Source organism: Rhinoraja longicauda, chromosome 2 (assembly GCF_053455715.1).
Source record: "Rhinoraja longicauda isolate Sanriku21f chromosome 2, sRhiLon1.1, whole genome shotgun sequence".
Taxonomy (NCBI): domain Eukaryota; kingdom Metazoa; phylum Chordata; class Chondrichthyes; order Rajiformes; family Arhynchobatidae; genus Rhinoraja; species Rhinoraja longicauda.
The window spans coordinates 5118465-5145268 of record NC_135954.1 but is presented as its reverse complement, the minus strand read 5'-3'; the positions used below and the strand labels follow the sequence as shown (position 1 = coordinate 5145268).

Here is a 26804-nt window from a genome sequence, read left to right as displayed (position 1 = left end):
TCTCTGGGATGACGGAAGATTTGATGGCGTGATTTTGTGAATCTCCTTGTAAATTGCAATAAGTCTATCTTGTCCAGTCCTTTTATAATATTATACATTTCTATAAGATGATACATGATAAGGGAATAACGTTTAGTGCAAGGTAAAGCCAGTAAAGTCTGATCAAAGATAGTCCGAAGGTCTCCAATGAGGTAGATGGTAGTTCGGGACTAATAGATGGTAGTAGATAGCAATAGGAATCTGAGGGGTAACTCTTTCACACAAAAGGTGCTAGGTGTAGGGAACGAGCTGTTTCTTTTAAGAGGCTTTTAGATAGATACATGGAAGTGCGGGGAATAGTGGGATATGGATCATGTACAGGCAGATGATTAGTTCAGTCATAGAGTGATACAGCGTGGAAACAGGCCCTTTGGCCCAACTTGCCCACACCGGCCAACATGTCCCATCTACACTAGCCCCACCTGCCTGCCTTTGGCCAATATCCCTCCAAACCTGTCCTATCCGTGTACCTGTCTAACTGTTTCCTAAATGTTTCTTAAACGTTGGGATAGTCCCCGCCTAAACTACTTGCTCTGGCTGCCCTATGTTTCAAAGAGGTTCCCCCCTCATCTTCCTAAACTCCAGCGAGGCCAATTCTCTGGATGCTTTCAAGAGGGAGCTAGATAAAGCTCTTAATGATAGCGGAGTCAGGGGGTATGGGGAGAAGGCAGGAACGGGATACTGATTGTGGATGATCAGCCACGATCACGGTGAATGGCGGTGCTGGCTTGAAGGGCTGAATGGCCTACTCCTGCACCTATTGTCCATAGTCCATTGAAGGGCCGAGTGTCCTACTCCTGCACCTATTGTCTATTGAAGGGCCGAATGGCCTACTCCTGCACCTATTGTCTATTGTCTATTGAAGGGCCGAATGGCCTACTCCTGCACCTATTGTCCATTGTCTATTGAAGGGCCGAATGGCCTACTCCTGCACCTATTGTCTATTGTCTATTGAAGGGCCGAATGGCCTACTCCTGCACCTATTGTCCATTGTCTATTGAAGGGCCGAATGGCCTACTCCTGCACCTATTGTCTATTGTCCATTGAAGGGCCGAATGGCCTACTCCTGCACCTATAGTCTATTGTCTATTGAAGGGCCAAATGGCCTACTCCTGCACCTATTGTCTATTGTCTATTGAAGGGCCGAATGGCCTACTCCTGCACCTATTGTCTATTGTCCATTGAAGGGCCGAATGGCCTACTCCTGCACCTATAGTCTATTGTCTATTGAAGGGCCAAATGGCCTACTCCTGCACCTATTGTCTATTGTCCATTGAAGGGCCAAATGGCCTACTCCTGCACCTATTGTCTATTGTCTATTGAAGGGCCGAATGGCCTACTCCTGCACCTATTGTCTATTGTCCATTGAAGGGCCGAATGGCCTACTCCTGCACCTATAGTCTATTGTCTATTGAAGGGCCAAATGGCCTACTCCTGCACCTATTGTCTATTGTCCATTGAAGGGCCGGATGGCCTACTCCTGCACCTATAGTCTATTGTCTGTAAAGGTGACCGCCCGCTAACGCCGTTTATTTTCCCCCTTGCTCCGTCAGGAATTGGGAAGAACGTCATCTGTGACCGAGCGGCGACGCCGCTGGACGCCTTCCAGATGATGTCGGCCGCCCACTACTACCCCAAGCTGATGAGCATCATGGGTAACGTGCTGCGCTTCCTGCCGGCCTTTGTCAAGATGAAGCAGATGGTGCAGGAGGGCTACGTGGGCGAGCTGATGATCTGTGAGGTGCAGGTGCATGGCGGCAGCCTGCTGGGCCGCAAGTACAACTGGAGCTGCGACGGCCTGATGGGCGGCGGCGGCCTGCACTCAGTGGGCAGCTACATCATCGACCTGCTCAGCTTCCTGACCGGCCAGCGGGCGGTCAAGGTCCACGGCCTCCTCAGGACCTTCGTCAAGCAGACGGAGCACATCCGCGGCATCCGCCAGATCACCAGCGACGACTTCTGCACCTTCCAGATGGTTCTGGAGGCCGGGGCCTGCTGCGCGGTCACGCTCAACTTCAATGTGCCGGGGGCCTTCCGGCAGGAGGTGACGCTGGTGGGCTCGGCCGGCCGGCTGACCGTCAGCGGCAGCGACCTTCACGGCCGGCGCAACGGCTCGGGGCAGCGGGAGCTGCTGCTGGAGGACTCTGGGCCGCTCGGTGACCCGACGCTACCGGACAGGGCGCTCCGCGACTGCCCCGGCCCCTTCCTCCGCGGCACCCTGATGATGGTGCGGGCCGTGCGCCAGGCCTTCCAGGGCCAGGAGGACCGGCGCACCTGGGACGCCCGGCCCCTGACAATGGCGGCCACCTTCGAGGACTGCCTGTACGCCCTCTCGGTGGTGGACACCATCAAGAGGTCCAGCGAGACCGGCGAGTGGCAGAACGTCGTGGTCATGACCGAGGAGCCCGAGATCAGCCCGGCCTACTTGATCAGCGAGGCGATGCGACGAAGCAGAATGTCCCTGCTGTACTGATAACCTCCAACGCAAGTTGTCTTGGCCAGCCAACCTTTCAATGAGTCACACAGCGTGGAAACAGCCCAACTCGCCCACACCGGCCAACGTGTCCCATCCACACTTGTTCCCAATGTTGGGCGAGTCCAGAACCAGGGGCCACACACAGTCTTACAATAAAGGGGAGGCCGTGTAGAACTGAGGTGAGAAGGAACTTTTTCACCCAGAGAGTTGTGAATTTGTGGAATTCTCTGCCACAGAGGGCAGTGGAGGCCAAATTATTGGATGAATTTAAGAGAGAGTTAGATAGAGCTCTAGGGGCTAGTGGAATCAAGGGATATGGGGAGAAGGCAGGCATGGGTTATTGATTGGGGACAATCAGCCATGATCACAACGAATGGCGGTGCTGGCTCGAAGGGCCGAATGGCCTCCTCCTGCACCTATTTTCTATGTTTGTCCCACCTGCCTGCGCTTGGCCCATATCCCTCCAAACCTGTCCTATCCATGTACCTGTGTAACAGTTTCTCAAACATTGGGATAGTCCCAGCCTCAACTACCTCCTCTGGCAGCTCGTTCCACACACCCACCACCCTCTGTGTGAAAAGGTTACCCCTCGGATTCCTATTAAACCTTTTCCCCTTCACCTTGAATCTATGGCCTCTGGTTCTCGATTCCCCTACTCTGGGCAAGAGACTCTGTGCATCCACCCGATCTATTCCTCTCATGATTTTGTGCACAAAGCATGTTGAAAGCATGTAGCATGTTGAACCTAGAATAGTATGGGCTTCCCTGTTTTAATAAATGTTGGCGTGTCTACAAAATTTATTTGCGACATGCCAAGTAAATGTGAAAGGACGTGTGTTGCAAGAATAGCATTAGAGGGGCGTCACGGTGGCGCAGCGGTAGAGTTGCTGCCTCACAGCGCTGAAGACCCGGGTTCGATCCCGACTACGGGCGCTGTTTGTACGGAGTTTGTACGTTCTCCCCGTGACCTGCGTGGGTTTTCTCCGAGATCTTCGGTTTCCTCCCACGCTCCAAAGACGTGCAGGTTTGTATGCGGTGTGTAGGTAAATTGTCCCAAGCGCGTGTGTGTGTAGGGCAGCGTTAGTGTGCAGGGGTCGGTGGGAACTCAGAGGGCCGAAGGGCCTGATTCCGCGCTGTATCTCTAAACTAAACTAACGTCCACCACCGATTTCCCGGCAACTCCTTTAATCCGGACAAAATTACACGAGCGCACTTGAAGTCCCTCCCCCCCCCCTGAAAATGTGGCTCCTCGGCCGGGTGAGGCGGCCGATCTCGACCTCATCGGAACTTCCGCGGACGATCGACGGGTCGAATCTGCACCCCCGAGTCCGGGGCTCTGGAACTCTGGCCCGGCCAGAGCGGGCAGATCCGTCCCCGAGGCCGACATTTTGCGGGCCGGTATCTCGACCCCTCGGCGGAACGTTCTGGTACCGTTGGAGGCCGTGACCTCTGTCGGTCAGGCAAACCGGATAATCCGGAAAGGCTCTGGAGCCAAGGGTGCCGGGAAATGGGTGGTGGTGGACCTGTATTGAACAAACAAGACACAAATTGGTGATCACTCCAAACTAGGGCCATTGTAAGCTGTTGAAACGACAACTGTTTCTTCATCTCTGTTCGATGTGTAGTGGCTTTAGTCTGAGTTTATCATGTTGGGAAACGGGGGTACATTTTACAATTTAGTATCCCAGAACACTGCAGAACTGGAGGAGGCATCTGCATGCGGCGATCTATTAACTATAGTAAATGTGTATCTCTGTTTTGAGCCTGCAATGCAAAAAAAAAAAAAACCTCTTTGCAGAAATTCTTTGTACCCGTAGCCCATTGCACAAAGTTCCGTGGCGGGGAGCACGAGATCATAAAATGACCCCTGTTGTCAGAAATTATATATTTTTTTTAATCTTTTGAGGGTGCTAGGCACAGTTTACTATGCAAAGTGTATTGCAATACAGTCGAGTGACACATTGGCATTCCTTGCAATGTAAAGAATGTAGACTTAGAATCATAGAGTCATACAGCACGGAAACAGGCCCTTCGGCCCAACTTGCCCACACCGACCAACATGCCCCATCTACACTAGTCCCACCTGCCCACGTTTGGCCCATATCCCTCTGAACCTGTCCTGTCCATGTTCCTGTCCAAATGGAATTTAGAAGGATGAGAGGAGATCTTATCGAGACGTATAAGATTATTAAGGGGTTGGACACGTTAGAGGCAGGAAACATGTTCCCAATGTTGGGGGTCCAGAACAAGGGGCCACAGTTTAAGAATAAGGGGTAGGCTATTTAGAACTGAGATGAGGAAAAACTTTTTCAGTCAGAGAGTTGTGAATCTGTGGAATTCTCTGCCTCAGAAGGCAGTGGAGGCCAATTCTCTGAATGCATTCAAGAGAGAGCTAGATAGAGCTCTTAAGGATAGCGGAGTCAGGGGGTATGGGGAGAAGGCAGGAACGGGGTACTGATTGAGAATGATCAGCCATGATCACATTGAATGGTGGTGCTGGCTCGAAGGGCCGAATGGCCTTCTCCTGCACCTATTGTCTATTGTCTTTTAAATATTATAGTACCTGCCTCAACTACCTCCTGCAGCAGCCTATTCCATATACTCACCACCCTCTGAGTGAAACAGTCGCCCCGCGGGTTCCTATTAAATCTTTCCCCTCTCGCCTTAAACCTAGGTCCCTGTTTCCTGATTCGGCCCATCAAGTCTACTCCGCCATTGAATTAACCTAACATCGTCTTTGGAGTGTGGGATGAAAGATAGTCGAGACAGAGTCTAGAGTCAAGAGTGTTTTATTGTCATATGTCCCAGATAGAACAATGACATTCTCACTGGCAGCAGCACAACAGAATAAGTAAGCATCGTACACTGTAAACAATATAATAAACGGGAAAAAAGTTCAATGAGTGTATATACACATACACACTGGGGTTGCCAACTGTCCCGTATTAGCCGGAACATCCCATATTTTGGGCTAAATTGGTTTGTCCCGTACGGGACGGCTCTTGTCCCATATTAGGCCCGGACGGCGCTGTAGGGACGGAAACTGTAGGCCCGGACAGTGTAGGACTGGAGGCCCGGGCACCATCTAACGGAGGTTGCATAGCAACCCACCTCCCGGCCTGGGCGGCCGCCATTGGTGGAGCGGGAGCACGTGGCCGCTGGCTGGGTGAGGTCACGTGGGGCGTGGGGCGGCGACGTCACCTTTCGTCCCTTATTTGGGAGTGAGAAAGTTGGCAATCCTAGTCTGTGTGGAGTTTGTACCTGTGACCACATGGGTTTTCCCCGGGTGCTCCGGTTTCCCTCCCCCACACTTCAAAGACGTACAGGTCTGTAGGTGAATTGGCTTTTGACAAAAACTATAAATTGTCCTTAGTGTGTGTGTAGGATATTGCTAGCGTGCGGGGATCGCCAGTCGGTACAGACTCGGTGGGCCGAAGGGCCTGTTCCTCGCTGTATCTCTAAACCAAACTAAACTAAACTAAATAATGCCTGAATTCCATAAAACAGTTCTTGGCTGTGAGTGAAAGCACTCACTCAAAACAGCGCTCTGCATTTGTTTTTGAAATTAGATATTATTAACGATGAGATGAAAATTAATAATTCATGATGAAATGTGTTGATTTATTGGGGGGGGTTTTTGAAACGCGATGTTGTCTGTACCGAGGATACATGTCTGTTAAATCGTTGTGTTATTTATAGTGTTCTTAGCATGAATATCTGTATATATATGCAGGAAAAAATATATATCAAGGGTGTAGAAAAAAATCTAGTACCAGAGACGGTACAAAATTTATATTTTATATATGATTGTTAGGACAGACCAAAACATACTTCGTTTGTTAAAATGCTCTTTATTTAAAATGTGCGTAAAGCAATGGAACCGACAAGTCCCAGTTACTGTGAAGGAATTTTAAGATTCTGTATTGTCAATTGAGCTTAGTTCTGTGTCCGCCTTTGCTTGTTAGCCACAGTTTGCGGGGTTTTTTCCTTGTTAAGCTAAATAAATGTTGCGTTTTTTGTCCGCGCTGTCTCGCACGTGAAATGCAAAGCTCTCTGTGTCAGTGTGATATCCTGTTTTACTGCTGTGTGCAATTTGTCCTGGCCGGTGTTCCGATGTTACATGCCCTCATACACAAATCCAAGGAATGTCGTTTATCTCGCATCGAATGTCGTCAACTCCCGTACGTCGGCGAGACCAAGCGCAGGCTCGGCGATCGTTTCGCTGAACACCTCCGCTCAGTCCGCCTTAACCCACCTGATCTCCCGGTGGCTCAGCACTTTAACTCCCCCTCCCATTCCCACACTGACCTTTCTGGCCTGGGCCTCCTCCATTGTCAGAGTTGAGGCCCAGCGCAAATTGGAGGAACAGCACCTCATATTTCACTTGGGTGGCTTACACCCCAGCGGTATGAACATTGACTTCTCTAACTTCAAGTAGCCCTTGCTTTCCCTCTCTCTCCATCCTCTCCCCCTTTCCAGTTCTCCCACCAGTCTTACTGTCTCAGACTACATTCTATCTCTGTCCAGCCCCCACTCCCCTGACATCAGTCTGAAGAAGGGTCTCGACCCGAAACGTCACCCATTCCTTCGCTCCAGAGATGCTGCCTGACCCGCTAAGCTACTCCAGCATTTTGTGTCTACCTTCGAATTTTGTTTATCAATCTTAAATGGCGTTTGGCCTTCGAGAAGAGAGCAGTCTAGCTTTTTGCAAATGTTTGTAAGTCAACGACACTGGAGTTTGGAGACGGGATCTAACTGTGCCTGTTTTCCATGTACACAGTTCCCTCGACAAGGATCTTACCCAGGGTAGACGGTGATAGGAACCATTTCTGTGGGAATTTGCTCTCAATGGGGAATTTTGCCTGCACTCGCTTCTTTAGAGCAATGATGGTTTCTGTGAGATCCCTCCCTCATCCTTCTAAACTAAATAAAAAAATTAAAAAATTATGATTTGGTGGTGAATCTGTGGAATTCATTGCCACAGACGGCTGTGGAAGCCAAATCAATTGATATTTCTAAGGCAGAGATAGATTGATTCTTGATCGGTACGGGTGTCAGGGGTTAACGGGGAGAAGGCAGGAGAATGGGGTTAGGAGGGAGAGATGATAGATCAGCCATGATTGAATGGCGCAGTAGACTCGATGGGCCGAATGGCCTAATTCTGCTCCTACCACTTATGATCGTCAAACTAGATTTACAATTTTAAAGCTATAATTGTGAACAATGAATGAGAGCAGTGATAAATATCAAACATTTTGCGATAAGGTTTGATTATTTAGTTTTAGCTGCCAAACTCCATTAGTGTAAAAGGTTGATGTATACCATGTACCAGACTAAACACTCCAAAAATTACAAATGGGATTAAGTAGATGTGACAGGAGCAGAATTAGGCCATTCAGCCCATCAAGTCTACTCCGCCATTCAATCATGGCTGACCTATCATCTCTCCCTCCTAACCCCATTCTCCTGTCTTCTCACCATAACCCCTGACACCTGAGATTTGTGTCTAATCTGTGGTGGTTGAAAGAATTAATGGGTGGGCATGGTGGTGCAGCGGTAGAGTTGCTGCCTCACAGCGCCAGAGACCCAGGTTCGATCCCGACTACGGGTGCTGTCTGTACGGAGTTTGTACGTTCTCCCCGTGGCCGTTGTGTTTGGCTGCCTGCCACTGTATGTTTTTTTTTTTTTTTTCCTAATCAGATGTGCAGCACTTTGGTCAACGTGGGTTGTTTTTAAATGTGCTATACAAATAAAATTGACTTGACTTGACCTGCGTGGGTTTTCTCCAAGACCTTCGGTTTTTGCCCGCACTCCAAAGACGTACAGGTTTGTAGGTTAATTGGCTTGATGTAAATGTAAACTTGTCCCTAGTGTGTGTAGGGTAGTGTTGGTGTGCGGGGATCGCTGGTCGGCGCCGACTCGGTGGGCCGAAGGGCCTGTTTCCCTCCTGCATTTCTAAACTAAACTAAACCAAACTAAAATGGGCTCATTCATCAAAAGCCTATTACCAATTATTAGGCAGCCATTTTACTGATAACTAAGCGAGAATGTGTGGCTCAATAGGTTACAAGTATACAATCCACATGTATACCCTTTAAACTGTTGCAGATGGAATTAAATATTCCTTCATTGAAATGATAGCATGAAGCATTACTGTGTATATATATTGTGCAATTGTTGACAATGTTAAAACAATGTTTTCCTCTGATAAAAATAAAAATAACTTTTATTTTAAGCAAATGGATGTGGCGCTTTTAACAGGGTGCTTTTAACAGGTGGTGCAGCGGTAAGTTGCTGCCTCGCAGCGCCGGAGACCCGGGTTCGATCCCAGACTACGGGTGCTGTCTGTACGGAGTTTGCACGTTCTCCCCGTGACCAGCTGGGCTTTCTCCGCGATCTTTGGTTTCCTCCCACACTCCAAAGACGTGCAGGTTTGTAGGTTAATTGGCTTGGTACGATTGTAAAAGAGTCCCTCGTTTGTTCAGTTTCTGTTTAGTTTAGTTTATTGTCACGTGTACCGAGGTACAGCGAAAAGCTTTTTTGTTGCGTGCGGACCAGTCAGCAGAAAGACAATACATGATTACAATCGAGCCATTTGCAGTGTATAGGATACATGATAAGGGAATAACGTTTAGTGCAAGGTAAAGCCATCAACGTCCGATCAAGGGTAGTCCGAGGGTCTCCAAAGAGGTAGCTAGTGGTTCAGGACTGCTCTCTGGTTGTGTTAGGATGGTTCAGTTGCCTGATAACAGCTGGGAAGAAACTGTCCCTGAATCTGGTGGTGTGCGTTTTCATAATTGGGCGGTCACGGTGGCACAGCGGTAGAGTTGCTGCCTTACAGCGAATGCAGCGCTGAAGACCCGGGTTCGATCCTGACTACGGGCGCTGGTCTGTACGGAGTTTGCACGTTCTCCCCGTGACCTGCGTGGGTTTTCTCTGAGACCTTCGGTTTCCTCCCACACTCCAAAGACGCACAGGTTTGTAGGTTAATTGGCTTGGTAAATGTGTAAAACAAATTGTCCCTAGTGGGTGTAGGGTAGTGTTAATATGCGGGGATCGCTGGTCGGTGCGGATCCGATGGGCCTGTTTCCGTGCTGTATCTTTAAACTAAACTAAATAACAGCATTCAAAAAATACTCGGACAGGTACATGGATAGGAAAGGTAGAGCGATATGGGCTAAATAACAATGGTGTCTGATAAAGGGTTCCGACCCAAAATGTCACCCATCCATTTTCTCCACTGATGCTGCCTGATCCACTGAATCACTCCAGCACTTTGTCTTCTTTTTTGGTGAACCAGCATCTGCGGTTCCTTGTGTCTACATCAATAGTAGTGTAGAAACAAAGAATTGCAGATGCTGGCTAATGCACAGAAGGACACAAAGTGGGTTAAGAGTAATGTGTAAGAACGAACTGCAGATGCTGGTTTACACCGAAGATAGACACAAAAAGCTGGGGGCAACTCACCCGAAGGGTGTCGACCCGAAACGTCACCCATTCCTTCTCTCCAGAGATGCTGCCTGTCCTGCTGAGTTACTCCAGCTTTTTGTGTCTACCTTTGACACAAAGTGGTTAATGGTTTCTTTATTATCGCGTGTACCAAGGAACGTGAAACACTTTTCTTTTGCGTACAGCTCAGCAAGACTATCCTTGTACATAGGCACAATCACCCCGGTTAGTACAGTGTGAACTGAACAGCCCACTGAGTCCACATGCAAAAGGCACGGTGGCGCAGCGGTAGAGTTGCTGCCTTACAGCGAATGCAGCCCCGGTGACCTGGTTTCGATCCCGACCACGGGTGCTGTCTGTACGGAGTTTGTACGTTCTCCCCGTGACCTGCGTGGGTTCTCTGCGAGATCTTCGGTTTCCTCCCACACTCCAAAGACGTGCAGGTTTGTGGGTTAATTGACTTGGTAAATGTAAAAATTGTCCCTAGTGTGTGTAGGATAGCGTTAGTCTGCAGTTCTTTCCTACATGTTTTGAGTCGACACCCCTTCATCAGATCCTTCATCTCTAGCGACAGGCTGGGTGCGTGAGGGAGGCTGAGATGGACTACAGTTACCATCGTTACACTTACCGGCGTATCAAAGCGGTGCACCTCGGGATCTGTAGTCATTGTGGTCTCCCCGGTGACTGACAGGGCGTGAGGGATGCATAGTAGGACAACAGCTACCGCCGTGCCCCGCGGATGCTCTGTGACGTCACTCCAGCGGCAGATGGGGGGGGGGGGTGCGCGGTGCACATTGGGAGTTGTCATATGGTCACCCCGCTGACATACTGTGGGCGGGAGTGACGGTGTGTTTGGACTACACTTACCGGCGTGCCCCGCGGCGCTCATTTTCGTCACTCCGGCGCTCATTACAGTCACAAAATGCTGGAGTAACTCAGCGGGACAGGCAGCATCTCAGGAGAGAAGGAATAGGTGACGTTTCGGGTCGAGACTCTTCTTCAGACTGATGTCGGGGGGCGGGGGGGGGGCGGGACAAAGAAAGGATATAGGTGGAGACAGTGGGAGAACTGGGAAGGGAGAGGGGAAGAGAGGGACAGAGGAACTATCTAAGGTTAGAGAAGTCAATGTTCATACCGCTGGGCTGCAAGCTGCCCAAGCGAAATATGAGGTGCTGTGCCTCCAATTTGCGGTGGGCCTCACTATGACACTGGAGGAGGCCCATGACAGAAAGGTCAGAGTGGGAGTGGGAGGGGGAGTTGAAGTGCTGAGCCACCGGGAGATCAGGTTGGTTAAGGCGGACTAAGCGAAGGTGTTGAGCGAAAAGATCGCCGAGCCTGCGCTTGGTCTCGCCGATGTAGAGAAGATGTAGACATCTGGAACAGCGGATACAATAGATGAGGTTGGAGGAGGTGCAGGTGAAAATCCAACGGGACCCCACTACTGGCCACATCCTCCCATCTCCTCCTCCTTTCTGCGTTCCGCAGAGACCGTTCCCTCCGTAACTCCCTGGTCCACTCGTCCCTTCCCACCCAAACTATCCCCTCTCTCCCCTGCAACCTGCAGGAGGAGCAATATATATTTAAAATGCACACCATGGAACTGTGGTCACCCTGGCGACAGGCTGTGGACGTGAGTGACACAGTGGGTGGACTACACTTACCGGCGTGCCCCGCGGCGCTCCTCGGGCACTGCAGCCATCTTTGTCGACATGGGGGGGCGCGGCGCACCTTGGGAATTGTAGTCATTCAGGTCACCCCAGCGACAGACTGGGCGGGAGCGGCGGTGTGAGAGGACTACACTTACCGGCGTGCCCCGCGGCGCTCCATGACGTCACTCCAGCGGGAGGGGGCGCGGTGCACATTGGGAGTTGTAGTTACATGGTCGCCCCGCCGACAGACAGTGGGCGGGAGTGTCGGTGTGTCTGGCCGACACTTACCGGCGTGCCCCGCGGCTCTCAATATAGTCACTCCGGCGACAGGCGGGGAGCGCCCCGCGACGCACACTTGGAACTGTGGTCATATGGTCACCCCGGCGACAGGCTGTGGGCGGGAGTGGCGCTGTGGTCGGACTACACTCACCGACGTGCTCCGCGACGCTCATCGCAGTCATTTCCAGCGACAGACTGGGGACCCCGCGGCGCACCGTGGGAATTGTAGTCATTTGTTCACTCCGATACAGACAGTGGTTGGGAGTGGCGTTACGGAGGGACTACACTTTCCGGCGTGCCCCGCTGTGCCCGATGACGTCCAGCGGCAGACGGGGAGGGGCGCGGTGTACATCGGGAATTGTAGTTATGTTGTCGCCCCGCCGACGCTGTGGGCGGGAGTGACGGTGTGTCAGGACTTCACTCACCGGCGTGCCCCGCGGCGCTCACTGCAGTCATTTCCAGCGACAGACTAGGGACTCCGCGGTGCACCATGGGAATTGTAGTCACTCTGTTCACTTCAACGACAGACAGTGGGCGGGAGCGGCGGTGCGGGAGGACTACACTTACCGGCGTGCCCCACTGCAGCCATCTTTGGCGACAGACGCGGGGGGGGGGCCGCGGCGCACCTTGGGAGTTGTAGCATCTTGTTCACTCAGACCGCAGAGTGGGCGGGAGCGGCGATGCAGTAGGACTATACTTACCGACGTACCCCGCGGCGCTCCTCGGGCACTGCAGCCATCTTTGGCGACAGACGAGGGGGGGCGGGGGCCGCGGCGCACCTTGGGAGTTGTAGTCTTCGTTGTCACCCCGGCGACAGAGTGGGCGGGAGAGGCGCTGATGGCGGACTACACTTACCGGCGTGCCCCGCGGTGGGATCGGCGGTGTCCGAGGAGACGAGAGGAGCGGGTTGCCGGTAAAGCGGTGGGTTGGTTCGCGCCGCCTGGCTGGGCCTACTGGGGCTGGAGGAAAGGCGGCGGCGGCGGCGAGGGGTCGTCGTCGTTGAAAGCCCCCTCATCTCCTCTCCGTGAGGCGGATGGTGGGCCTGGTGACCCCCACACAATCACAGGCAGGCTCAGCATGTTGCAGAGCATCGGGCTGACGGTGCTGGTGCTGGTCGCCACCCTGGTCTGCGTCCTCCTCTTCATGCTCTTCGGTAAGGATGACCCGCTCACCGTCAGTTTACATGCCGCCAGCACAGCGTGTGTGTATTTGTGTGTTAATGTGTGTGTGTAAATGTGTGTGTATATATGTGTGTGTATATGTGTGTGTAAATGTGTGTGTAAATGTGTGTGTAAATGTGTGTGTATATTTGTGTGTGTATATGTGTGTGTAAATGTGTGTGTATATTTGTGTGTGTGTGTATTTGTGTTTGTGTGTGTATATTTGTGTGTGTGTGTATATTTGTGTGTGTGTATATTTGTGTGTGTGTATTTGTGTGTGTGTGTGTGTGTATTTGTGTGTGTGTGTGTATTTGTGTGTGTGTGTATTTGTGTGTGTGTGTATTTGTGTGTGTGTGTGTATATTTGTGTGTGTGTATTTGTGTTTGTGTGTGTGTATATTTGTGTGTGTATATTTGTGTGTGTGTATATTTGTGTGTGTGTGTATATTTGTGTGTGTGTGTGTGTGTATATATTTGTGTGTGTATATTGTGTGTGTTGTGACAGCGAGACAGAAAGGTCAGACTGGGAATGGGAGGGGGAGTTGATGTGCTCGGCCACCGGGAGACCAGTTTTGTTAATGCGGACCGAGCGCAGGTGTTGAGCGAAGCGATCGCCGAGCCTGCGCTTGGTTTCGCCGATGTAAATAAGTTGACATCTGGAGCAGCGGATGCAATAGATGAGGTTGGAGGTGGTGCAGCATCTCCGGAGATGCTGCCTGACCCACTGAGTTACTCCAGCATTTTGTGTCTGCCTACATTAGGGATAGCACTTTTATGTTTTTTGTATGTGTGCAGGGAAAAGAGATTTCCGTAGTTCTGCTTGGAGAAATCATAGTTCCTGAGTCATTTCTGCGCTGAGCACAGGGCAGTGAGTCAGTGCTTAAAGAACCAGCTCTCTATGGCAACCGCAGCTCAGTGGCAGATAAGGCTGCCCGAGAAATCAATGAAGGATGGTGGAAATGGCTCTCTCTGGTGTGTCTGTACAGTTGCCACACGAGAGAACAGCCCAAACAGCTCCCATGCCGTGAGTGCCCAAAACCATTGTGAGCTGGTGGCTGATTAGTTTGGTGTTGCCAGGACTAGAGGTTGTGAGCTGTAGGGAGAGGTTAAGTAGGCTGGGTCTTTGTTCCATGGAGCGTAGGAGGATGAGAGGAGATCTTATAGGGTTATACAAAATCATGGGAGGAATAAATCGGGTAGATGCACAGGGTCTTTTACCCAGAGTAGGGGAATCGAGGACCAGAGGATCTAGGTTCAAGGTGAAGGGGAAAAGATTTAAAAGGAATCCGAGGGGTAACTTTTTCACACAGAGGGTGGTGGGTGTATGGGACAAGCCGCCAGAGGATGTAGTTGAGGTTGAGACTATACCATCGTTTAAGAAACAGTTGGACAGGTAGATGGATTGGACAGGTTTGGAGGGATATGGACCAAGCGCAGGCAAGTGGGACTAGGGTAGCTGGGACATTGTTGGCCGGTGTGGGCGAGTTGGGCCGAAGGGCCTGTTTCCACACTGTATCAATCTATAACTGGTATAGTCACAAAATGCTGCAGTCACTCAGTGGGACAGGCAGTATCTCTGGATAGAAGGAATAGGAGGTGATTTGGGCCGAGAAACCCATTCCTTCTATCCAGAGATGCTGCCTGTCCCGCTGAGTTACTCCAGCATTTTGTGTCTATCTTTGATGTAAACCAGCATCTGCAGTTCCTACTCGGTTTAGTTTATTGTCAGGTGTACCTAGGTACAGTGAAAAGCTTTTGTTGCGTGCTAACCAGTCAGCGGAAAGACAATACATGACGACAATCAAGCCACCCGCAGTGTACATATACGTGATTAAGGGAATAATGTTTAGTGAAAGGTAAAGCCTGATTAAATATAATCCGAGGGACTTCAATGAGGTAACTGGTAGCTCAGGACCGCTCTCTGGTTAGGATGTGTATGAAGGAACTGCAGATGCTGGTTTACAAGATAGACACAAAATGCTGGAGTAACTCAGCAGGACAGGCAACTTCTCTGGAGAGAAGGAATGGGTGACGTTTCGGGACGAGACCCTTCTTCAGAAACCTTGGTTCAGTTGTCTGATAACAGCTGGGAAGAAACTGTCCTTTAGTCTGGTGGTGTGTGCTTTCACGCTTCTGTACCTCTTGCCTAACGGGAGATTAAGGCTCCAATAACTCAACGTGAAGCTTTGAATTGTATTTTTTTAGTAAAAAATTACAATCAATAAAAGCACCATTTTATAGTAATGTTTGTAAAGTATATCCGGTCAATACAAACGGTTGTGCAGATAGTAGAGACGCTGCCACACACTGCCAGAGGCCCTGGTTCAACCCCACCTCGGCTGCTGTCTGTGTAGAGTTTGCACGTTCTCCCCGTGACTGCGTGGGTTTCCTCCGTGGACTCTGGTTTCCTCCCACATTTCATAGACGTGCGGGTTTAATGGTTAATTAGTCGCTGTAAATCAGCATCATGGGCGAATTGGGCCGAAGGGCCTGTTTCTGTGCTGTATGAGTCTGTGACTGAATGGCTTAGAGTTAACATGCTTTTCCCAATCTCCTATGAATAACATTCGCAATTCTTTATTCTTCTGCCTCCGTACTATCTGCACATTCAACTCATCCACCTTATTACGAATGCTCCTTGCATTGAAACACAAAGCCTTCAACCTTGTTTTTACAAAACTCTTACCCCTTATACAATTATGTTGACAAGTGGCCCTTTTTGATTTTTGCCCTGGATTTGCCTGCCTGCCACTTTTACTTTTCACCTTGCTACCTATTGCTTCTACCCTCATTTTACACGCCTCTGTCTCTCTGTTCATGCAGAAGGGGTCTGAATACTTTCTGAATGCACTGTATGTGCATATCTAAAAGCCTTTTAAATGCTACTATTGATGTCTGCCTCCACCACCACCTCTGGCTGCATGTTCCAGGCACCCACCACCCTCTGTGTTTATTTACATGTATATATACATTAAAAAAAAAACTTGCCTTTCTTTAAACTTTGCCCTCTCACCTTAAAGCTATGCCTTATACACATGTTTATGAAGCCTCTGATCTCTTTAACCTTTATTATAGTTATTATTACTGTTACTTAGGGCAGCACGGTGGTGCAGCGGTAGAGTTGCTGCCTTACAGGGCCTGAGACCCGGCTTTTATCCTGACTGCGGGTGCTGTCTGTACTGAGTTTGTACATTCTCCATATGACTGCGTGGGTTTTCTCCTGGGGCTCAGGTTTCCTCCCACACTCCAAAGACGTACAGGTTTGTGGACACAAAATGCTGGAGTAACTCAGCGGGACAGGCAGCATCACTGGAGAGAAGGAATGGGTGGCATTTCGAGTTGAGACCCTTCTTCTTCAGACTGTCCTGCTGAGTTACTGCAGCATTTTGTGTAGCCTGTCCCGCTGAGTTACTCCAGCATTTTGTGTAGCCTGTCCTGCTGAGTTACTCCGGCATTTTGTGTAGTCTGTCCCACTGAGTTACTCCGGCATTTTGTGTAGCCTGTCCCGCTGAGTTACTCCAGCACTTTGTGTCCCTTCTCTCCAGAGATGCTGCCTGTCCCGCTGAGTTATTCCAGCATTTTGTGTACCTTCGATTTAAACCAGCATCTGCAGTTCTTTCCTACGGGTTTGCAGAAATACAGGTCTGTCTGAAGTAGGGTCTTGACCTAAAATGTCACCCATTCCTTCTCCCTGGAGATGCTGTCGGTCCCGCTGAGTTACTCCAGCATTTTGCGTCTATTTTCCGGTTTGTAGGTTAATTGTAAAAATTGTAAATTGTTCTTGGTGTGTAGGATAGTGCTAGTGTACGGGGGGGGTCGCAAGTCGGCACGGACTCGGTGGGCCGAAGGGGTTGTCACGCTGAATCTCTAAACTAAGCTAAACTGAACGAATTATTCCACATATTTGTCTATTCTTGTTTCCATTTTCCACATCACTGATAGCAGTTTTTAAAGGGACTGTGTTAGACAATAGACAATAGGTGCAGGAGGAGGCCATTCGGCCCTTCGAGCCAGCACCACCATTCAATGTGATCATGGCTGATCATTCTCAATCAGTACCCCATTCCTGCCTTCTCCCCATACCCCCTAACTCCGCTATCCTTAAGAGCTCTATCCAGCTCTCTCTTGAATGCATTCAGAGAATTGGCCTCCACTGCCTTCTGAGGCAGAGAATTCCACAGATTCACAACTCTCTGACTGAAAAAGTTTTTCCTCATCTCCGCTCTAAATGGCCTACCCCTTATTCTTAAACTGTGGCCCCTTGTTCTGGACTCCCCCAACATTGGGAACATGTACACGATAGCGCGACAATTTTAGGCCCACCTTACTCACCGTCATCGCTTTAATGGTCAAGCAAGTAGTTTTATTGGAATTGGTGTTATTCATATTTTAAAGTTTAAATCTATCTCCTAGGGAGGGAGGGGGTGGGATGGAGGGGGAGGGTGGATAAGGGGGGGTTGAGGGGGATGGAGAGGGGGAAGTGGGGAGGGAGGAGAGGGAGGTAGGAGAGGGTGCTGCACCAATGCGAGAGGTTTGGGCCCAACGGGTCCACTTAGTCTAGTAACTGATAAAATTGAATACTGAAAAGCCTGGATAGAGTGGATGTGGAGAGGATGCTTCTAGTAATGGGAGAGTCTAGAACCTAGAGAGGGCGCAGCCTCAGTACAAGGACGTACATTTAGAACGAGGTGGAACTTCTTTAGCCAGATGGTGGCGAATCTGTGGAATTCATGGTCACAAACGGTGGTGGAGGCCCAGTCTTTGGGTGTTTTTTAAAGCAAGGATTGCTAGGTTCTTCATTAGCGAGGGTGTTAAAAGTTACAGGGAGAAGGCAGGAGAATGGGATTGAGAGGGAAAAATAGATCAGCCATGACTGATTAGCAAGGCAGTGGTGGGAGAAGTCAATGTTCATACCGCTGGGGTGTAAGCTGCCCAAGCAAACTATGAGGTGCTGTTCCTCCAATTTGTGCTGGGCCTCACTCTGACAATGTAGGAGGCCCAGGACAGAAAGGTTAGATTGGGAATACCACACTCATCCAAACTAGGTCTTTACACCAAGACATTTGGACCAGCTCATAGATAGAAGAGGTTTGGGGGGATGTGTCAAGTGTGGGCAGGTGGGACTAGTGTAGATGGGACATGTTGGTCGGCGTGGGTGAGTGGCAGAAAGGCCTGTTTCTACGCTGGATGACTCTGACCCTGTTGCACCTGATGCTGAAGGGAAAATCCCTCTGCAGTGGTTTGAATGCAAAACGCACACAAAATCTCAACTGGCCAATTAGTGCTTCATCGGTCTCTTTTCCAATACATGTAGTTTAGTTTAGAGACACAGCGTGGAAACAGGTCCTTCGGCCCACTGAGTCTGCGCTGACCGGCAATCGCCTGTGTACTAGTTTTATCCTACGCACAATTCACAATTTTACTGAAGTCAATTAACCTACAAAACTGCACGTCTTTGGTATATGGGAGGAAACCGAGGAGTTGTGAATTTGTGGAATTCTCTGCCTCAGTGGAGTGGAGGCCAATTCACGGGATGAATTTAAAAGAGAGTTGGGGAGAGCTTTAGGGGCTAGCGGAATCTAGGGATATGGGGAGATGATCAGATTGTAGATGCTGATCATCTACAATCAGTAACCTTTGCCTACAGTAACCTGTAGGCACGGGTTACTGATTGTGGATGATCAGCCATGTTCACAATGAATGGCGGTGCTGGCTCGAAGGGCCAAATGGCCTCCTCCTGCACCTATTTTCCATGTTTCACCCGGAGAAACCCCACACAGGTCACGGAGAGAACCCACGCACTCCGCACAGACAGCACTTGTGGTCGGGATGGAACCCGGGTCTCTGGCGCCGTGAGGCAGCAGCTCTACCGCTGCGTTGCAGTTTCACTGCCTGCATAAATGACTGGCTCTCTGTTGCCTTGCAGGTTGGTATGTGGTTTGGCAGCTGTTCCTGTCCAAGTTCAAGTTCCTCCGCGAACTGGTGGGCGATACCAGCTCGCTGCAGGGAGACAGCGAGTCGTCGGAGAATATGAGCACAGGCGACCCGCCGCCTGTAAAAGCAGGCCACAGACCCAAATCGGCACGTCTACGGAGGCCGCCGACTGAAGGCGCCGCATAGAAAACCGAATCGGAGCACGGTTCCTTCCAACCACTGGCATCTGAGCACCACTGCAGTCTGTGATCGACATCACATCCACGCTTTGTTTCACTGTTTGGTCGGCTGGCTTGCTGAAAGATACGACGACTCATTTACCCAACAGGGATGTAGACCACGATGCAAGCAGGTGTGCAGGTTAAATCTGCTCGACGGTCAACATGGACATTGTGGGCAGAAGGGCACGGCCCGTTCCTGTGCCGCGATGTTCAGCGTTCACACCTGGAGCAATTTGCAAGTGTTTGCGCCTCAGAAATGCACCATGCTTGCTTAATCTATCAGCACAGAGTCATCAATGCCCAGGAAATCAATTTGCAATCAATTGGTCACACGGTCATACGTGATAGGAGCAGAATTAGGCCATTCGGCCCATCAAGTCTACTCTGCCATTCAATCCTGGCTGATCTATCCCTCCCTCCCAACCCCATTCTCCTGCCTTCTCCCCATAACCCCTGACACCCGTACTAAATATATCTATCTCTGCTTTAAAATATCCATTGACTTGGCCTCCACAGCCTTCTGTGGCAAAGAATTCCACAAATTCACCACCCTCTGACTAAAGAAATTCCTCATCTCCTTCCTAAAGGAACGTCCTTTAATTCTGACAAATTTGTAGGTTATTCAGTCCTGGATGCAGGAGTCTTGAATCAAATTGTCCTACAAACTGTAACCTCATTTTGTTGAATGCGATTTCTCTTTCTGAATGACTGCTCTAAGTACTAAAGAGGGTTTATGTCGTAAGTTAGCATCCTTTAAAAGTGTATGTTCTTTGAACTTTGCTTTAGGTGGTTCTAATATATATTTTTAAAGAACTTTTCACGTAATTATGATGAAACACATTGAACATGTTTACATTTTCTGCCGCATCTTTCTTATTTTTTAACGCGTCAATTGAAACACCTAACTTGCTTTCATAGAAACTCGTGAGAATGTAAGACCTGCCTCATCTGTTGTCTAATGAGAAAGGCCACTGTTCATTAGTCCGAGGAGCGGGATTGGGGACATTCGGCCCATCGAGTCTACTCCGCCATTCAGTCATGGCTGATCTATCTCCCCCCCTCGACCCCATTCTTCTGCCTTCTTCCCATAACTCCTGACACCCTTATTAATCACACACCCTTATTAATCATCACTAACCCTTTGCTCGATGAACACTCCTTTTCACACAGCGGCGGAATGGCTGCCTCACAGCGTCCGAGACTCGTGTTCGATCCCGACTACGGGTGCTGTCTGTACGGACTTTGTACATTCTCCCTGTGACCGCGTGAGTTTAGTCCGTGTGCTCTGGTTTTCACCCGCGCTCCAAAGACGTGCGGGTTTGTAGGTTAATTGGCTTCTGTAAATTGCCCCAGGTGTGCAGGGTAGAGCTACTGTACAGGTAATCATTGGTCAGCTGGGAAGAAACTGATCCTGAATCGGAAGGTTTGCATTTTCAAACGTCTGTACCTCTTGCCTGGTGGGAATGGGGTAAAGGGTGTGATCGATGGTGGGCTTGGACTCGAGTGGGCCGAAGGGCCTGTTTCCACGCTGTATTAGGGCGCCTGTTCCAGCGGTAAACCTGCTGCCTTACAACGAACGCAGCGCCAGAGACCCGGGTTCGATCCCGACTATGGGTGCTGTCGGTACGGAGTTTGTACGTTCTCCCTGTGACCTGTTTTAAATGGCCTCCCTTTTATTCTAAGACTGCGGCCCCTGGTTCTGGACTCCCCCAATATTTTGCCTGCATCTAGCTTGTCCAGCCCTTTTATAATTTTACACGTCTCTATAAGATCCCCTCTCATCCTTCTAAACTCCAGTGAATACAAGCCCAGTCTTTTCAAACATTGTTTAGTGTGTTATTTGTGAATCTCTAGATTCAGGGACAGTCTCTTGGTGCTGGAGCAACTCAGTGGGCTAGGCAGCATCTCTGGAGAAAAGGAACAGGTGGTGTTTCGGGTTGGAATCCTTCTTCATTCAGGTCAAGGGCATGACCCGCTGAGAGAAGGAATGGGCAATAAGATCCCCCCCTCCCTCTCACCCTTCTAAACACCAGTTTCGGAAACATGCCGGGCATAGATTGAGGCACGTGTATTTGAGCGGCGCGACGGGTAGAGTCGCTGCCTCGGGGGCCCAGGTTCGACCCTGACCTCGGCTGCAGCATCCGTGGAGTTTGCACGTTCCCCCTGTGACTGCGTGGGTTGCCTCCCATGTGCTCTGGTTTCTCCCACATCCTCAGGGCTTGTAGGTTAACTTGCCCTCTTGTAAATTGCCCCCTAGTGTGTAGGCAGTGGACGAGAAAGTGGAATAACGTCGAATTAGTGTACAGGGTGATCGATGGTCGTTGTGGACTCGGTGGGCCGGAGAGCTTGTTTCCGCGCTGAATCAATGGGTGGCCTGTCGATGGTCGGCGTGTACTCAGTGGGTGAAGGCCCTGTTTCCACGCTGCATCTCAAAAATAAACTCATTGCTTTTGTTTAAAAAAATAAAAGGGTTAGGGCATTATCTTTCAGAGTCTGGGCCCAAATTACAGACAGATAACTCGGCTGACAACCACACCTGTGTTTCAGCAGGAAATATTGTCCAATATTTGGAATGAAATGTGGAATACTTAAATATTTTGCGCTGAATAGCTAATTTTATTTTTGGAGCTAAACGGTGCATTATGGAAGTAGAGTGGCAGTGCTCTGTGGAAACTGACTTGGATACAGCACAGAAACGGGCCCTTCTGCCCACCGAGTCCATACCGACCATCGATGCCCTTACATTAACGCTACCCCACACGCATTAGGGACAGTGTACATTTATAACCGAGCCAATTAGTCTCCAACCTGAAGGTAGACACAAAATGCCAGAGTAACTCAGCGGGTCAGGCAGCATCCCGGGAGAGAAGGAAATGGTGACGTTTCGGGTCGAGACCCTTCTTCAGACTGATGTCAGGGGAGGGGGTGGGAGTCTGAAGAAAGGTCTCGACCCGAAACGTCACCCATTCCTTCTCTCCCGAGATGCTGCCTGACCCGCTGAGTTACTCCAGCATTTTGTGTCTACCTTCGATTTAAACCGGCATCTGCAGTTTTTTCCCGAAACCTACATACCTGTACGTCTTTGGAGTGTGGGAGGAAACCGAAGATCTCACAGGTCACAGGAAGAACGTGCAAACTCTGTACGGACAGCACCCGTAGTCGGGATTGAACCCAGGTCTCTGGTGCTGTGAGCTCTGTATGGCAGCAACTCTATCGCTGCGCCACCGTGCGGACACTATTTCAAAGTTTAATAAGAAAATAACTTCAAAGTTTAACACTACTTCAAAGCATCACTAATCCTGTTCCACACCCTCGATGTTCCTTCTGTGTAGAATGGAGGATCTTTTTATTTTCTCCTCCCTCTGGTCCTATTCCTCCCTCTCCTTACTTTAAAGATAAACATCGTAACGGTTCGGTTGCAGTTTTCGACAGGTGGTCGATGTGGCCTGTTTTTGAAAATAGCACGATACAAATAAAATGATGACAACCGTGCGGCAAGGCACGGTGGCGCAGCGATAGAGTTGCTGCCTCGTAGCACCAGAGACCCGGGTTCCATCCCGATCGTGGGCGCTGTCTGTACGGTGCTTGTACATTCTCCCCGTAACTGCGTGTGTTTTCTCCGGTTTCCTCCCGCACTCCAAAGACGTCCAGGCTTGTAGGCTAATTCGCTTTGGTATAATCTGGGAGGAAACCAGAGCTGCCAGAGTAAACCCACGCAGGTCACGGGGAGAACGTACAAACTCCGTACTGGGTCTCTGCCGCTGTGAGGCAGCAACTCTACCGCTGCGCCACTCCAAAGACGTCCAGGCTTGTAGGCTAATCGGCCTCGGTTTAACTGTAAATTTCCCCTAGTGTGTGTAGGGTAGTGTAAGTGTTGGGGGATCGCTGGTCGGTGCGGACTCGGTGGGCCGAAGTGCCTGATTCCGCGCTGTATCCCTAACTGAAACGAGGGAGATATCGTAGCAGCTGCTTTTGAAATAAGACCGGTCTTGCTAACGGTTGATTGTTTCCCCTTGATGTTTGCAGCACTTTGTTCCAAAGTTTGAGTATGCCAATGCTTTTTGTGACCTGCCTATATTGATCGGTGTTTGTTTTTTTGCTTAGTGTTCTGTATGGTCCATCAATACATTTTTCAGATTACCACTCTGACAGATCACGGCAGGAAACGTTTATTTTCTAAATGGACTGCGGCAAAATATACTGTTCTTTTATGTGGCATTTTGAGTTTTTGATTCTTCTGCACAAAACGTATCGATATTGGGTATCCAAACTATTGGCAAAACATATTTGCAAAGAGGTTATAGTAAAAAAAAGTGGGATCGTAATAGTGTACATTACCGATCAAAAGAGCACCTTACAATTAAAAAGTGTACACTTCATTAGTGCACATCTCCATCCTCATTCACCTAAACCTCTTTACGGCCTTCACACAATAAATCACTCTTGCCTTTTTAAAACAAAGCCAGCACTTGATCCCGAAGATAGACACAAGAAGCTGGAGTAACTCAGTAGATCACGTTGATAGGTTCTAGGAGCAGAATTAGGCCATTCGGCCCATCAAGTCTACTCCGCCATTTAATCAAGGCTGATCAATCTCTCCCTCTCAACCCCATTCTCCTGTCTTCTCCCCAAAACCCCTGACACCCGTGCTAATCAAGAATCTGTCAATCTCCGCCTTGAAAATATCCACTGACTTGGCCTCCACAGCCGTCTGTTGCAAAGAATTCCACAGATTCACCACCCTCTGACTAAAGAAATTCCTCCTCATCTCCTTTCTAAAGGTACGTCCTTTTATTCTCAGGCTGTGGCCTCTGGTCCTGGACTCTCCCACTGGTGGACATATCCCCTCCACATTTATTCTATCCAGCATCTCTGCAGAAAAGGAATGGGTGATGTTTCGGGTCGAGGCCCTTCTCCATCAGCTATTCTCTATGGTACAAGCGATGAGCTGCAGACTCAGCGGGTCAGGCAGCATCTCTGGAGAGCATGGACAGGTGACGTTTCACAGAGTGCTGGAGTAACTCAGCGGGTCAGGCAGCATCTCTGGAGAAAAAGGATTGGCGACGTTTCGGCTTGGGACCCTCATGAGGGGTCACCACCCGAAACACCACCCATCCTTTCTCTGGTCATGCTGCCTGACCTGCTGAGTTACTCCAGCATTTTGTGTCCATTTTTGGTATAAACCAGCAGCTGCAGTTCCTTGTTTCTTCTAATGAACTCCAGAGGTACTGCCTGACCGGCTGAGTTACTCCAGCATATTGTGCCTACGGCGTAAACCAGCATCTGCAGTTCCTTCTTACGCTATAAAAGAGCTCGTTCCTTATTTAAACACCTGCCACTTTTAATTTCAGGTGATATTTAGCAGATATTTGCGGGGGAAATGTGGATGGCCAGGCAAGTGAAGACAAGTGTCCCGCTGAATTTAACACCAGAACCCCATAAAAATGTCCATTTCTATCCAAGAAGGGTCTCGACCTGAAACGTCACCCATCCAGGTTCTCCAAAGATGCTGCCTGAGCCGCTGAGTTACTCCAGCATTCTGTGAAACGTCACCTATCCACGTTCTCCAGAGATGCTGCCTGACCCGCTGAGTTACTCCAGCTTTTTATTTGTCTGTCTTTGGTTTAAACCAGCATCTGCCGTTCCTCCCTGCACATTCTCTCTTAGTTAACTTTGGTATATAGAGACAGCGTTGAAACAGGCCCTTCTGCCCATCTAGTCTCTTGAATATCCAGTATCTTGTGTACTTTCATAATAGAGTTTGTAGGTTAATTGGCTTGGTTATAAATGTAAAAAAATTGTCCCTGCTGTGTGTAGGATAGTGTTAATAAGAAAATAGGTGCAGGAGGAGGCCATTTGGCCCTTCGAGCCAGCACCACCATTCATTGTGATCATGGCTGATCATCCACAATCCTGTGCCTGCCTTCTCCCCATATCCCTTAATTCATTCAGTGATTTGGCCTCCACTGCCTTCTGTGGCAGAGAATTCCACAAATTCACAGCTCTCTGGGTGAAAAAGTTTCTTGTCACCTCAGTTTTAAATGGCCTCCCCTTTATCCTTAGACTGTGTGGCCCCTGGTTCTGGGCTCCCCCAACATTGGGAACATTTTTCTTGCATGCGCGGGGATCGCTGGTCGGGCGGACTCGTTGGGCCGAAGGGCCTGTTTCCGCGCTGTTTCTCTAAACTAAACTGTTTTTTTTTTTAAATGGTCAAATACCAAGAACCTTTATTACAAAGGTCAAAAATTGAAACCTTTTATTATAATAGGTCAAATCTGGAAAAAATGTGTTGACTGTACCTAACCTTTACTTGTGTATCATCAAAGAGGCTACCTCAAACTATACATGGCAGGAGCTTATGCTTTCACGGAAGTAACTTTATATTAAAAACATTTATGATAAATTCAGAAAGACCACTGTATTAAGACACAAATATAATGGTTACAATGTAAAATTTGATAGATGTTTCACATTGATGTTTCTGGTTATGTTTCGAAGCTTAGTTTGAATTGACGTTCCATTTAAGTTATTAGAATGCGAATGGGAGTGTTTATTTGACATGTTGGAATGTTGTCACTGTTGTATGTTCTTGTTCACATCTGACATTGGAGACGAGAGTCACTAAACCATGCTGTTGTATGTTACTAACATCCTTAACACGTTTTCTGTTTCTTAAACCGACCCCTGCAATAGAAACGATCAAATAAAACGGTAGAGAAAAAGTCTTCATTCAAGCCTCCTTGTCCTTTTTCTTTTCATATCTCCAAACTCGGCAGTCTGGTGGTGCAACGGTGGAGATGCTGCTTAACATCGCTTACAGCGCCGGAGATCCGGGTTCGATCCCGGCTAAGAGCGCTGTCTGTACAGATTTTGTACGTTCTCCCTGTCATCGCGTGCGTTTTCTCTCAGATCTTCGGTTTCCTCCCACACCCCAAAGACGTGCATGTTTGTAGGTTAATTGGCTTGGTGTAAATGTAAATTGTCCCCGGTGTGTGTGTAGGAGAATGTTACTATGCGGGGATCGCTGGTAGTGCGGACTCGGTGGGCCGAAGGGCCTGTTTCCGTGCCGTATCTAAACGAGACTAAAATAAAGGTTTCCTATTCCCATACCACAGGCAATAGAAAAGGTCCTCAATGAGTATTTCGCCGGTTTTTATCGTGGAGAAAGAGATCCTTGTACACCAGTCACTGAAAGCGAGCGTGCAGGTACAGCAGGCAGTGAAGAAAGCTAATGGCATGCTGGCCTTCATAACGAGAGGATTTGAGTCTAGGAGCAAAGAGGTCCTTCTGCAGTTGTACAGGGCCCTGGTGAGACCACATCTGGACCGCATTGTGTGCGTTTTTGGTCTCCTAATTTGAGGAAGGACGTCCTTGCTATTGAGACAGTGCAGCATAGGTTCACGAGGTTAATCCCCAGGATGGTGGGACTGTCATATGAGGAAAGATTGGAAAGACTGGGCTTATATTCACCAGAGTTTAGAAGGATGAGAGCGGATCTTATAGAAACGTGTAAAATTATGAAAGGACTGGACAAGCTAGATGCACGAAAAATATTTCCAGTGTTGGGGGAGTCCAGTATCAGGGGCCACACAGTCTAA

At 49.3% G+C, this 26804-nt stretch overlaps 2 protein-coding genes across 2 annotated transcripts; both read left to right on the top strand.

Annotated features, from left to right (window-relative positions):
* The first annotated feature begins 1597 nt into the window (after positions 1–1597).
* On the top strand, positions 1598–8717 carry LOC144601860 (glucose-fructose oxidoreductase domain-containing protein 1-like). The gene has a single exon (XM_078414358.1). The coding sequence runs from the start codon at positions 1649–1651 to the stop codon at positions 2510–2512; it is 864 nt and encodes a 287-aa protein (XP_078270484.1). The 5' UTR covers positions 1598–1648; the 3' UTR covers positions 2513–8717.
* A 4045-nt stretch (positions 8718–12762) lies between these two features.
* smim13 (small integral membrane protein 13) lies at positions 12763–25921 on the top strand. Its single transcript, XM_078414385.1, has 2 exons — positions 12763–13045; positions 18978–25921. Exons 1-2 carry the CDS (start codon positions 12970–12972, stop codon positions 19169–19171), a joined length of 270 nt encoding a protein of 89 aa, XP_078270511.1. The 5' UTR covers positions 12763–12969; the 3' UTR covers positions 19172–25921.
* Positions 25922–26804: the final 883 nt, after the last annotated feature.